General features: G+C 37.3%; 1 protein-coding gene across 1 annotated transcript in view; it reads right to left on the reverse strand.

The window, feature by feature from the left end:
• Nucleotides 1-15,630, reverse strand: part of LOC148846134 (protein PAT1 homolog 2-like) — a 39,116-nt gene that overhangs the window by 3,407 nt on the left and 20,079 nt on the right. Inside the window, exon 4 of the mRNA XM_088954698.1 lies at nt 12,831-12,900. Coding sequence (XP_088810824.1) covers nt 12,831-12,900 — 70 coding nt within the window. The remainder of the gene's footprint in view (nt 1-12,830; nt 12,901-15,630) is intronic.

Raw genomic sequence — 15,630 nt, forward strand, 5'->3', positions numbered from 1 at the left:
CTTCTGGCTATCTCCCTAGTTTTATATACCATTCAACATGTATATTAATTGAAAAAATAGCAAGTCTCTTTATTAAGGAACATTAAATCTCCACCAAAAATGTGGCAAATCAGCAAATGGTCATTAACTTTATATGAAAAATATTCAAGATGGAAAGTAAAATAGAAAAAACAAGGATGGAATTTCTGTTTTATTTGATTAGAGAGAGAATAGAAAAAAAGAACCTCCTTATACTTCTATTCTTTCTTTCCCCTTTCTTTTTTTCATTCTAGCTTTCTTGTAGTGTCCTCAAAACCCTTTGATCTTTTCAATTTCAATAGTAAAACATTAAAGCAAAGAATAAACGATATATACAGCATATAATAAAATGTATTAACACACATTAATAAGATACAACAACATATATGATATTATATATAAGGCACCCGCCTTATCATTTTTGTTGCCTAGGAGGCCTAGTTTCTATAAGTCAAGGCGTTTGGGTGAGGTGCCCAGCCAAGCACACCTAGTCACCTAGGCAAGCGCCTTGACAACTATGATACATTAATAAAATTTGAGTTTAACCAAAATAACCTAAAGCCAAACAATAAATTAAGGTTTCAGTTTGGTTTTCATTTTTTATTTCAATTTTTTTAAACTTTGGTTTATTTGGTTAAAAGCCAAACCAAATAAATGAATGCATGGGAGCAGTAACTTTAAGCGCCCAAACCAAATAAATGAATTCATGCTAACGACATACCAAAAAGGACTTGCATGGGAGCAGTAAGAAATAATTTTAAGCGCCCATAATTTGATGATAGATAATGGCACTGACAGAATGGAATGGCAAATCAGGATTCATGTAGCAGACCTCATATAGTTGGGGCAAGGCTTAGGTAATGACAACGACGACGACGGCGATGATAAAATTTTCTTGTCATTTAAATTTCTGTTTGTATTTTAACAGAGATTCTATAAGAACTTTCAAGCCTACTTTTGACAACAATGTTTTAGCCAATTCAAAAAAAAAAAAGTATAGGGAAGTTTCTGTAATTTTCCTTTTAAAGAATTCCCAAAACCAAGTGACCTTGCACTCCTGCACAAGAGCATCAGCATCAAAAATTCTAGAATAGTAAACGAAACTGTGTAAGTGACTCCGTGTTAAAGAAACCTCTAAAACATTTGACAGGAGCTCTCCTACTGAATACACAAGTGCCCAAATTTTTTTCTTTTTTTGACAGCAAGAAAAAATAAATTTCATTAAATGAAAAATAGTTACAAGTAGTTTCAGCTGACACCTAAATCAATAGGAAAGACGTCAGAAACATTACAGAACATTACAAAACGCATCACCTTTATAAATGTCAACAGGGGAACCTTAGCACCAACTTCAAGGGTTGACATCTGGCAACAATTCCAGATGTGACAATAACCACTCCTTAACCAGTACCCAACATCAGTTACCTACCTTTTAGGAGGAAACCCTAGGTTAGTTGGGTTTTGGAAACCAGTTTTAGAAAGGTTTGATAGGAAGCTAGCCCTGTAGAAGAGGAATTATATTTCTTTGGGTGGAAGAATAACCTTGATTAGAGCCACACTAGTTAAACCCCCCCCCCACCCATTTCCTTTCAACCTTTAGAATCCCTTCTAGGGTAACAAGGTGCTTAGAGAATGAGAGATTTTCTTTGGGATCCAGAAGAGGAAAGGAAAGACCATTTGAGCAAGTAAGAACAGGTTAGCAAACCTAAGATACAAGGGGGTTTAGGAATTGGAAACATTCTATTAAGGAACAGAGCTCTACTAGGTAAATGGCTTTGAAGGTTTCCCCTTGAGAGCAATAGACTATGGCACAAAGTAATTGAGAGCAATTCAAATGAGGATAAGGTAATGGCTGGAATGCAAAAATCTTCACTCACTGTTTCTTTGGCTTCTCCTTGAAAAGCAATTCATGAAATCTACCCTACTTTCCTCAATTCCATCCAGTTCGATGTGGGACAATGTAATAAAACTCTATTTTGGGAAGATCTTTGGGTAGGAGAAAACCCACATAAAGATCAATTCCCTAATCTCTTTGCACTATCTAACCTCAAGGGGGAAGCTATATCCATGTTGGGAGCACAATGTCCAAATGGTGTGAACTGGAACTTCGTCCTCAGAAGGGAACTAAGGGAAAACGAGTGAGTCTTTAATGCTATTGTTGGACCTTCTAGGGCAAATCCATTTAGACCCTTCGCTGGAAGATTCTAGAATCAAGGTAGGCTCTCCAAACGATCTCTTTTCTTGTTCCTCCTTCAAAGTACTTGCTTACTCCAACACCCTAGGTGGGGATTTCGATGTGAAAGAAATTTGGTGCAAGCCTAATTCCCCAAAGATTCAAGCCTTCTGCTAGGAAATATTCCTTGGTAAGGTAAAAACTTGTGATATACTGCAAAGGCGGCCAACGCCTTTCTCCTCATGTGTGCTCTTTGTGTAAGGAAAGTGGTGAAACCCAATCCCATTTAATGATATCATGTTCTTTTGTGCTCCAAATTTGGGAATTCTTTTGTACTCTCTTTGGCTGTAAGTGGGTTCCCTCTCAAGATGTGGCAGGACTCTTCAACCGTGACTTCTTGAGACAACAAAAGAAAAGAGGGATGGTAATGTGGAAAGCAACAAAGGCAACAATTTCTTGGGTAATATGGGAAGAGAGGAATAACAGGATTTTCTCGAAAAAAAAGCAAAACATTTGAGGACGTCATTGATAGAATCAAAGTGAAAGTAGCTCATTGGGTAAAACCCTTGGATAGCTTTCAAGTCTTCTCAGTCACAGGCATTCTAAGAACCTGGCCAAAAATAATGGTCATTGAGTGTAAGAGATAAAGTAAGGCTGGAGTGGAAACCACCAGAAGGCAATAAGGTGAAACTAAATTTTGATGGGAGCTCCTTTGGAAATCCGGGTGTTTCAGGAGTAGGAGTATTCAGAAATTCTGAAAGGAGGATATTGGGTTTGTTCTCAAGAACGATTGGCACTGGGAACTCACTAAAGGCTGAACTTTTGGCATTACTACAAGGGCTAAAGTTAGCCAAACAGTTAGGATACAGACATATTAAGATGGAAGGGGACTCAAAAGTAGTAATTTCCTAGGCAGCAAACAGTAGCCATACCCCATGGACGTTTAAACAAGTGAATAGGGAAGTGGAAAAGATTGCAAAGGAGGTTGAGGCTGAATTTAAATGGGCCAGAAGAAGTGCAAATGGGCTAGCTGATGCTTTAGCAAAACAAGGGGCATTGAGACAGCAACTATTTTGGGCTGCACTGTAATGAGGGATAGAATAGAGAAATTAAAGGGATCAACAGTCCCATCACCAAGTTGTATAAATTGTTCACTCCATTAATCTCTTTCCACTTGGAAGATGATTTGCTCCCTTTCACCATTTTAATTTGCCTCCAAAGATTTTTCTGTTTGTTCCAGATTTCTCAACAGATAGCAAACGGAAGGCAGCTCCATACAATTTTAGTTTTTCTCCCCCTCAATGCATGCAACAACCAAAGAGTTATTTCGGGATTCTTGAATTACATTAGGCAATGTTAAAGAAACTAAAATAGTAACCCCACAAATGCTCCAAGAAGCAGAAGGGCTATAGAACAGGTGTATCACATTCTCCTTGGCTAAGCACAGGTAACACCCGTGACATGATCCTGTGTAAGAATACAATCAAGGGAATGAAGCAAGGCAAGCCCTTTTGCCTTCAGAGTTAATGTAATTACCCACATTAAATTAACTGCAGTGAATCAACTCTGATTGGTTATCAAAACTAGATAGGAAAGATTTTATAGAAAACACACTAATCTGCACAAACTTCCATCCACCCAGCATCACCTTCAAAACACTCAATTATATTGACTTCCATCCACCCAGCATCACATTCAAACTGAACAGCCACATATTGACTTATCCAATGAATACTCCTAGGGCACCCCTATTTGTTCGACTGCATACCTTATCCCACTTGACTTCATGGAATTCCTTCCTCTCCACACCAGGCCACCACAATCCAAAAAATAGTTCTTTTGAATTCCATTAGATCCCCACAGATACCAGAATCTTTGAAACAGACTAGTGCCCAACCAAATAATTACTAGTTACAAATGATAATAATCACCCTAACGCCTAGGGGTGCTCACGGGTTCGTTCAGTTTGGTCGCAGGCTGTTTAGCCAACCAAACCAACCTGGTCGGGTTGGGGAGTTGGTCACCCAAAACTGACCGACCATTAGTGAAAACCGGCCAACTCAGGTTGTAACGGTTTGGGTTGATTTTCGGCTTGGTTGGCTGGGTCAAAAGATTTAAAAAATTAAATTTAAATTTAAAAAATTACAGCAGTATTATTAATTATAAATTAAAAAATTAAATTCACAATATAAAACATTTTAAACTAGGAAAGGAAGTTTCCCACTTTCCCGTATTCAAAAATTCATATTTAAAAATGGCCAGTTTACAACTGGTCAAACCAAAACCGACCTGGTCGGGATGGAAAATACCAAAGCCAACAAAAAATACTAGAAAACTGACAAACTTTAGTTGAGTTGGGTCGGGTTGGTCAGTTTGGTCGGTTTCATCAGTTTCATCAGTTTTATGAGCAGTTTCAACTTCAAAAAACACCACAAGGATCAAAAACAAAAAAAAAAAAGAAAATTATTGCCAATGATTACAATAGGTCCCCTCCTATTATGCTCCTAAATGCTCTTCCTTTAAGTATGATGTACCATCCATAGTCAATAGCCAAAAGAGAATCTAATACTTGGTTCTTCTTGATGTATAACGCACTCTTCCTTTGGCCTCCCCCGGACTAGCTACCATCAAAAGAAATAGCTGATCTCTGAATCCATTAAAAAGAATTCTTGTACAACAACTAAAACCTGTCTTCCTCATAGTACTTAGGTCAGGTCTGATGTGAAATAGAATAACGTTGAGGAACAAGAAGAGAAGCTGAAGCTTACAGTATACCTGAACAAGGACAGATTCAAATAAGCCAATACAACCAACTGGTGAATTACAATATCCCAATATTAATAGACTCCTGCAGGAACAAGATCTGCCAACCTTGGTTTTAGTCCAAATAGGACTACTAAATAAAATTTGAAGCTCCTGGACTCTTGTATCCAAGTCAACACATCGGCCCTACTTAGAGAACTACAAGACGCTTACCATCACTTCTAGGCAACCCTAACCTCTCTAAAGCTATTAAAACACACTACAGTTATTAGAAACTTAAAATAAATGAAAGATCTGTAGTCAAAAGACACAAAACCTGGCATAAACTACAATTCTGCCCCTCCACATCTGAAACTAAATAAATTTACTTCCAAATCTAATAAGCTGGTGTTAAGTAGAGTTTTGAAAAAGTTTATTAACAGTTGAGAATAAGCTCAGCCGCAAATTTCTGGGCCTGGGACCAGGTTTTTGTGTTCAGGACCAGCCCAGCCTAGGCTTTCATCAGGAATTCAAGCCCACAAATTTTCAAGGCTAGGCTTGGGCCCAAGATTTCAGGCCCAACCAGGTCTACATATACATTCAATATTTAATAATATATAATATATAATATATGCAAACTATATTTAATCAGTGATTTAAAAGGCGCACACCTGGTGCACCTTGCGCCTCAGCCCAGGCATGCACCTTTTGAAAATTTGATGATTTTTCCTTTTTTGAGTCTAGCGGCTGGGCCAGGGGCAAAGCAACCGGACCCCTGTGCCACACCCCTCGAGGCCAGCCCAAACAAGTCCATGTTAGGGTCTTAAATTCTTAGTTTTCACACAAAAAAATAATGATTTTATAGCTTTTATTGCTTTTGAAGAAGATATTTTATTAGGATGAATGAATGGACAACATTACCAAATAGGGGGTTCTCGAATTAGGAATGTAATATGTGAAAATTAATTGCTTTTATAGGGGGTTCTCGAATAATCATTCATTAGGGGGCCCTCTAATTAGGAATGTAATATGTGAAAACTTTTATACAACATTACCAAATTATCATTCATTAGGATTAACAAACGATTTTATAGCTTTAATTGCTTTTTAAGAAAATATTGGGCTTTCCTTGAGGGGTGTGGCACAAAGGCGGCTCGTAGAATTGGGAATGTAATATGTCACATTAGCTACTTGAAGTAATGTAATTGAGAAAAAAAGAGATTTTGGGTTTTATATGCTTGAAAGTGTTTTATATGTAGGATTTCATTTTTAAATTATCATTTGAATATGCTTTACATATTATGCTTATGTATTTTATTTTATTTTTTTTGATCAATAACACTTTCATTAAATCATCAATAGAAGATTTACAAGAGGAAGACAAAAACACTTATCTTCCAAGAGCAACAAAGAACCTCAAGAAAAGGAAAAAAAGGAAAAAACACTAAAGTTATAGCTAAGCCCAAAACAATGAATCCCTTTTTGCCCCTTGTTTAGCTAATAAGGAGTTAGTTGATCTTTTAACCCAACATATCTTAACCTCCATCTCCCGCACCAGCCACTTGAATTTCCTCCTCTCGTTGTTGTACTTCCATAAGCCATTGTTATCTTTAATCAGCCACCCTATCACCACCTCTGAATCCCCTTCAATTATGAGTTTCCTGATGTTCAACTCCTCAGCTTTCCGGACACCTTCCATAACTGTAAAGATCTCAGCTCTAAGGGAGTCACCCACTCCAATTGGGCCTGAGAACATGGCAGAAATAACCCCATTCTCATCCCTAAAAACACCCCCAATCCCCGATTGTCCCAGATTTTCCCTACTACACCCATCAAAGTTTAATTTCAAGAATCAACTAGGTGGAGGGGTCCAAGCCACACTCATTACTGACTTGGTTTGTGTGCAATTTGCAATTTCATCCCACTTCCTCAACATGTCATCCACAGTGTAATCTGTGAATAGCTCCAAAGATTTCAGCCACTGTACAGCCCTAATATGTATGATAGCCCTCAGATCTGTTGATCCTCTCTCAGCTTCTGAGAATATCCTGGTGTTTCTTTCTTCCCAAAGTGTCCAACATATTGCAGCCCTTAGTCCTCTCCACGTAGTCCTTCCCCTTTTTATCCAACACCTAAAAAAAGAAGGGGAAAAAGGCCATGCAAGTCTGATGGAGGATTCCAGCTACATTCAAATAGGGAGAAAGCCCAATCCCAAATTGACCTCACAAAATGGCAAGACACCAGTAGGTGAAAACCAGTCTCCCCATCCACTTTACAAAGAACACACCAATGAGGTGACAAGCAAGTATTGGGTCTCTTCTTTTGGAGTAGATCACTAGTATTGATTCTTTCCAGATAGGCTTCCCAACAAAAACTACCAACCCTAGGAGGTATTGCTCTACACCAAACCTCATCAACAAGGAAAGAGGGGAAAGTATGACTGGTGGACTGACTTAAGACTTTGAAAAAAGAAACACAAGAAAAAATGCCATTGGGGGTAGGTGTCCAAATTCTAGAATCCACCCTAGTGGGGTCTAAGACAATATTATCAAAAAGTGCAATAAGGCTCGAATAACTATCGAAGTCTAAGTCCCTCAAATCCCTTCTTAGACCCAAGTTCCACCCAATCCCAGAAGTGGAAGAGGACGTGGTGGTGAAATACGAGATTGGCTCATTTTTCAAATCAGAAAGAGCATACAAAGAAGGAAATTGATCCTTTAGAGGGGCACTCCCCACCCAGGTTTGTTCCCAAAATTTTATGGAGTTACCAGAATTCAAATCATACTTGATATTAGGGGAGAAAACTGGTAGCAGGTCATGAATGGCTTTCTAAGGAGAATTGCTTGTGATCCTAGCTCTGATTCCAACGTCCCATCCATTGTACTCCAGCCCATGTATACTTGCCACTATTCTAGCCCATAGCTTCTCCTTCTCCATAGGAAACCTCCACAACCACTTTCCCAAAAGAGTCATATTCCTTCTCCTAATACTCCCAAGCCCCAAACCACCACAAGTCTTACTCCTACACACTATCTCCTAGCTAACTCTATGACCCCTCTTCTCCTCTCCCGGCTCCCACAGAAAATCTCTCATTAGCTTCTCCAATCTGTTAGCAACCTTCATTGGGATTTTAAACACCAACAGGAAAAAGATGGGTAAGTTAGCAAGTGTGGCCTTAATTAGTGTAATTCTCCCACCAAGAGAGAGGTAGTTCTTTTTCCAGGATACCAGTCTTTTTTCAAACCTTTCCACCACCAGGTTCCAAAAGCTCTCTCATAGGATTATCACCTAATGGCAACCCTAAGTAGTTCAAAGGCCACCCCAAGACTTCACACCCCAGCACTTCAGCACTCTCCCCGATCTCTCCCTCCTCCAAATTCAACCCCACTACACATCTTTTCCCAAGGTTAACCTTCAAGTTGGACATTTGCTTAAACAGTTGTATCACCGACTTCAAGTTCCTGATAAAGCTCACATTACCGCCTTCACAAAACAGAATTGTGTCATCAGCAAACTGTAAGTGAGTGAGGGGGGTTTCCACCCTCCCAACTCTCCAACCTCTAATGAGTCCCCCCTAGAATCTGCTCTGTGAATCAATTTACCCAATACCTCTGCAATTAGAATGAACAAGAAAGGAGAAAGGGGGTTTCCTTGTCTTATACCCATACTGGCTGGAAAGAAATCTACCACTGTCCCGTTCACTAGCACTGAATAATGACAATTCCGGAAACAACCCATGATCCACTTACACCATCTAGCCCCAAGCCCAAATTTAGTCAAAACTTTCCTCAAGAAATCCCAGTCCACCAAGTCATAAGCATTTTCCAAGTCCAACTTACAGACCACTCCCTTCTTCTTATCCCTCTTAAAGTTCTCCACACTCTCATTAGCAATTAAAATTTGATTAGTAATTTGTTTCCACTCACAAAAGCTCCTTGATAATGTGCAATGATATATGGCAATACCTCCTTCAGCCTCAAAGACAACACTTTTGCAATGATCTTATACAAGCTATTAACCAAGCTAATTGGCCTAAAATCCTTCGGGTGGGATGCACCTTTCTTTTTTTGGAATTAAGGCTATAAATGTAGAGTTCACACCCGGATTGACAATTCCTTTCTTGAAAAACTCCTCAAACAACCGCAAAAGATCATCTTTCAAAATATCCTAACAGTCCTGATAAAAAGCCACTGTGAACCCATCCGGCCCTAGAGCTTTTGTTCTATCAATAGAAAACACAACCTCCTTGATCTCTTCCAAATTAAAGCTTCTTTCCAACCTTCTCCTGTTCTCCACCCCTACATTTGGCCAATCCAATCCTTCTACCCACACCCTTCTACTCGCAGGCCTTCTTAGAATAGATTTGAAGTGCTCCACACAGGCCCCGGCTATCTCCTCATGTTGTATTAACTCAACTCCATCTACTACCAATTTGGAGATAAAGTTCTTCCTTCTCCTACCATCTGCTAGAGAATGGAAATACCTAGTGTTTCTGTCTCCCTCTTACAACCATTTACACCGAGATTTTTGCCTCCAGCTAATTTCCTCCTTATGCAGGCAGTCCTCTAACCGTCTTTTCAAATCTCTCATGAGTTCATTGTCTTCCTCTCCAAATTCTCCCCTTTCTTCTTTAGAGTCAAGGCTTACAATTTTATCCATCAGATCTCCCTTTCTTTCTTCTATCCTCCCAAACTCCACCAAATTCCACTCCTTGATTTTTGCTTTCAAGAACTGTAGCTTCTTATGGAATCCCATCATCTCCCATTCCACCAATGGGTTACACTCATACCACCACTCCCTCACTTTGTTAGTAAACCTTGGATGAAGTAACCACATATTTTCAAATCTAAAGGGGGTAAGACCTCCATACCTTCTTTCCTCCCTACATAACACTATGGGTCACTGATCTGAGGTCACCCTTGGGAGAGCTCTAGAAGCCAAGGTTCCCCAATGTTCTTCCCAATCCAAAGAGAACATGAATCTATCCAGCTTAGAGCAAATGGCTCTAGATTGGAGATCTGACCATGTAAATGTCTTATGGGCTAGGGGAATCTCTTTAAGCTCAAAGGCATCCACAAAAATGTTAAACTTCCTCATGCTTTTTGCCACCCTCTGATTAACCCTATTGGCTTCCTCCAAGAATCTCATCACATTGAAATCCCCACTCATGCACCAGGGCCCATCCCACAACCCTCTAACATCAGCCAATTCCTCCCACAACTCCTTTCTCTCTATATAGTCATTCGGTCCATATACATTTGTGAGCGCCCACATATAATCATCCTCTTGCCGCTTAAACTTCATGGAAACCAAGTACTTTCCAATCAACTCCTCCAAGCCTTCAACCACATCCCTCTTCCACATTGTTACAATCCCCCCGGAAGCACCCCACAAGGGAGCAGCCACCCAGCTTATGTATTTTAATTTTAGATAATAGGTTTTTTAAAACTAGTTGATATTTTTATTAATATTATGTTTTATATTTTTTTATTTTTTTGCATTATTATTGAAATTTTTTGGCATATTATGTTTATGTATTTTAATTTTAGATAATAGGTTTTTTAAAACATTTATTTTAAAATTTAAGTTTATATTTTTTATTAATATTTTTTATTTTTTGGCAATTTTTTTACATTTTTTTATTTTTTAGCTTTTTTGTAATTTTGCACCTTACTTCAAAAAGGCGTGCGCCACGCCTTGCGCCTCAAGCGCAAATTGACCCATGTGCCTTTTTTGCGTCTTGCACTTTTAAAACACAGTATTTAATAGATATTATACATATGAAAATATGTTTTATTTTATTTATATTAAATATGTTGTATAAAAGTTTCAATATATATTATATAAATTCATGAGTTGACATGACTCAACTCACATAAGAGAGAATAACTTGTCCTCTAGAGTTGTATATCATGACATATATGAGGGCAAGGCCTTCATTCTAACTCTTAGGTTGCATTTGTCAAATCAACCGATTTATAACATTCTGTGTTATTAGTTTATTTGCCTAAAAGGATAAACCATAATGCATATTAGTTTTTACAATAGACGACAGGCAACATGGGTGGTTTCTGACTTGGCTGCCCTGCTGTCAAGGATCCAGAGCTGTCCCCCATCCCTTTTATTCTTCTGATCAGAGATTTTGGATCTGTTTGGTTGTTCTGATGAAACTTAAAATCTTGGGGAAGTGGGTCTTCCCTAGTAAATTAATTTGGGAGTTGGGTCCCACCAACTCCAAAAGGTAGCCTTCCCAATGTAGACTGTTGTCTGAGCAAATGTATCAAAGGGATAGGCTAAAATGTAAGGGATGGGCATCCCTTCAATTGGGTGTAAGCTCTGCCTTGAAGAATCATTAGAAACAGAAATCACATCATTTTACAATGTCCCTACAGCTCCAATTCAGTGGTAAAATTGTCATGGCCTGAAAAATAAAAACCTCAACAATCAGGGAAACATAGTCTAGAGCATGATTTAAAATGTCCATATGTTTCCTATATTTTCATGACATATTTCCATTTCCATGGGTACCACATGATATTTTACTAGAATCAACATATTCCCCAGTGAACACTACCGGCATTATCTAGAGTACAAGAGACAGTATCATAACATAAGTTTGTTATAAAATGTATAGATATGTGGAGTAGCAATGATATTGCCTGCCTAGTGGACATGATTACCACTTTGATCCAGCCCAATATACTTTTCAAATTGTATAGATATGTAGAGTAGCAATGCTATTGTCTGCGTAAAGGACATGATTACCACTTTGAGCCAGCTCAAAATTCGTTTTAAACATTATGTTACATCTTTTTTTTATCAGTAACATTATGTTACATCCTTTTGCATGTATAATAGATTACTTAGTTCATCTATTAGAATGTTTGCATTCTCTATGAGTTGAAATTTTGCTTGAACTCATTCTATCATGTAGTTTTGTTTCTTAAGGTTTATAGGACAACCTCACAATGTATTGTTGTCCATAAGCTTAGCTTCTTACCTTTGTTTAGTGGTTTGGAACAAGATAATAATTTAAAAAAGGTATGCCTGAGTTGCTTTTATCATTCCATTGATTATATACTTTTACATATTTCACAATGTTTCCACCATGTATATAACTTTAAAAATATTTCCATATAATATCTCCACCATGTACCACAGGAAGGCAAGGATACAGCTAATAGCACTTCAATTTCTAATTTAGGGAACTTGTGGCTGATCCAGAACATCCGGATAGAGAACCCATTGCATTAGCAAGTTCAAGCCCACAACCGATACCAGCCCTATAAGCTGCCATGCATCAATGACTTTTATAATTAATTATTGTAAGGGCATGTACCAAAAGGATATTTAGACTTCGAAAATTTTCATGAAAGTGATTAGATTTAAAGATTAAAATATTTGGACAACCAATCAACCACCACTTGCAAACATTGACATTATACAATACTATTAAAACATTCTGGTTTAACTTTTTACGACCTAAATGTGAAGGGAAGGCAAGTATTGGCATTCTATAAAAAATATTAACTGTTTCACATTTTAATTTTTTAAAACAATAAAAAGAGAAAGCTGGCAAGGTCTTTTGGATTGATATATTTGCTAACCCATGTTTTTTTTATCAATATATTTGCTAACCCATGTTAGCAGCCTACTCTGCACACAAGATAAAATTCTCAATGCAGGTAAGAAGGTAACTCAGATTTGAATCATGGGTTAGCACATTTAGCATTGTGTACACCTGAGAAAATATACTGAATAGCAAATTTGTGTACTTAATAGATGCTGCTTTCAATCTTTCTTCAACATTAATACCAATAATTCTTAGCCAAAAATTAAAGGAGAAGCTAAAGCAGCTAAACAGCTATTGGAAAATAGATAAAGCACTCTTACTCACTTTCCCTAGAGAATGATCCCCTATCGCCAATAACTCCAGCAGTTCTGGGTTCACTAACAGCTTTATTCAACTGTAAGACATAAAATGTATTTAGAGAAAAAAACAACCAAACAATGGAAGCACAAAGTTCAATTTTTTATTTAAAAACAGTGTAAATGATAAGTTGAGGAACATATCACAATTCTTACACAATTAATGGGATCAAAAAGCATTTTAGTTGTGCCTCATCAATTTTTTAGATAAAACACTATGAGGAATACAAAAGAAGTCTGTTCAAAATATTAAATATTGGGGATCTATCAAAAAAAACTATTAAAGGTTGGGGGCACAATTTGTATTCTGTATGAATATATCAGACCCTAACATAGAATTGTTCGGGCTTGCCTCGAGGGGCGTGGTACAAAGGCAACTTATAGAATAGAGAATGCAATAAGTTTTACATCACATTAGCTACTTGAAGTAATGAAATTAAGGAGAAAAAGAGATTGTGGGTTTTACATGCTTGAAAATGCTTTACATGTTTGCTTTTATTTTTAAATTTTCATTTGAATACACTTTACATGTTATGTTTATGTATTTTAATTTTAGATAATAGGTTTTTAAAAATATTTATTTTAAAATTTAAGTTTATATTTTTATTAACATTGTGTTTAATATTTTTTAAACTTTTGGCATTTTTTTGAATTTTCTGACTTTTTTATTTTTTAGCTTATTTTTGTAATTTTGCACCTTTCTTAAAAAGGCACACGCCTCGCCTTGCGCCTCTGACGCAAATTGGCCCTTGCACTTTTTTTGCACCTTGCGCTTTTAAAACACTGCTTTTGATGTTGTTTGCCAATATATATGACATCAATCCACATAAGCATTTTCTCAGGTTCCTATTAAACTCCACGTACCCCACCCTACCCCAAGGCAATAGTTTGGGGGGTATATCGCTCAAGTCATTAAACTATTTTTTGGGCAAGTCACCCCCGGCCTAATTTTGCACACCCCTGATGGTGGGAACAAAGAGAGGGTGATTAGAACATTGCCCATTCATTATCTATATACACAAGTGACCAAGATTTCCACCAATCCCAATCATTTAAGCAACTTCTTTAAAAATCTATATAATACGGCCACGTAAAATGAAGTGCCAAATAATATCTAAAATCTAGGCCTTCCAAATAACACCCTAAGATCAGTCAATTCATTTCAACCATCCAAATAGTTTACCAAGACATTGTATTATTTGACCCATCCATATAATGTAACTGATCATCCCAAACATCTAAACTATCAAAATGACCTCTTAAGATCATTGAATTCATCTCAACCATCCAAGTAATGTAGAAGAATTCAACTAATCTCAGCAATGCATGTAATGCATGAAAATATTTCAAAAATGTAATGTAATGTGTCAAGTAAAACCTAAGATCTAGACCACCAAAAAGGCTTCTCCTAAAATCTATTGATGAATTTCAACCATCCAAATGGTGCATCAAAATTCCATCTAATCTAAGCCCATCTAAATGATGCACCAAGGTTTCATCTCATCTCATACATACAGGTAATGCAAAAAATCTCTAACAATATTAGACCACTTTAAGTCATGTGTCAAGTACCATCAAAAGGCCTTTTGAAAATTTGATGCTTTTTTGCCTTTATAGAACATAGTGGCTGGGTCGGGGGCTCCACACCCAGACCCCTGTGCCATGCCCCTTGAGGCAAACCTAAACAATTCCACGATAGCTCTTAAATTCACTCGCTCACCAAAGCTCCAAGAACCCCCCAATTTATTAATGTCGTTCATTCATTCATCCTAATAAAATGTCTTCTTAAAAAACAAGTAAAACTATAAAATCATTATTTTTTGTGTGAAAACTAAGAATTTAAGAGCTAACGTGGACTTGTTTAGGCTTGCCTCGAGGGGAGTGGCACAAAGGCGGCTCATAGAATCAAGAATGTAATAAGTTTAAAATTACATTAGCTACGTGAAGTAATGCAATTGAGTGAAAAAAGAGATTAGAGGTTTTAAATGCTTGAAAATGTTTTATATGTTTGATTTTATTTTTAAATTCTCAATTGAATATGCTTTACATAATTACATCTTATGTTTTATGTATTTTAATTTTAAACAATAGGTTTTTTAAAACATTATTTTAGAATTTAAGTTTATATTTTTTTATTAATATTATGTTTAGTATTTTTTTATTTTTTTTGGTTTTTTTTAATTTTCTGACATTTTTTTTATTTTTTAGCAATTTTTTTATAAATTTGTGCCTTGATTCAAAAAGGCACACGCCTCGCCTTGCGCCTCAGGCGCAAATTGACCCTTGCGCCTTGCGCTTTTAAAACACTGGGCCATCCAAATAGTGTACCAAATCAACCCCAAAATCCTTATTGTTAAAGCAGTTATTGGGCTCCTGCCCAACTCAGACATTGCTTCGAGGGTGTGTGGTCTCCTAAAAAGAGAGAGAGAGAGAGAGAGAGAGAGAGGAAGAAGAAGAAGGGATACATGAATTGAACTCAAGGTAAGCCTCTCTGATTCCCATTCTTATTTATACATGTACAATGTAGATTTCTTCCTTGTGTAGACCTTTTGAACGATAGGCTTGCTCTGTTTTTGGTTAACAGACCTCCCCCCCCCCCCCGGCAAAGCATCCTTATCCATCATCCGCGAGGGTGAAATGAGGAAATAGTTGGCATTTCAGTGAGCAATCTTCCCATGTAGCATCTTCTGGAGGCAATCCTTGCCAAGCATCTAGAGCTTCCTAAACTGGCTGCTTGTTTTTCTATATCCATCTATAATCTAGCATTT

Source organism: Nelumbo lutea, chromosome 7 (assembly GCF_056320005.1).
Source record: "Nelumbo lutea isolate HS-2025 chromosome 7, American lotus-T2T, whole genome shotgun sequence".
Lineage (NCBI taxonomy): Eukaryota > Viridiplantae > Streptophyta > Magnoliopsida > Proteales > Nelumbonaceae > Nelumbo > Nelumbo lutea.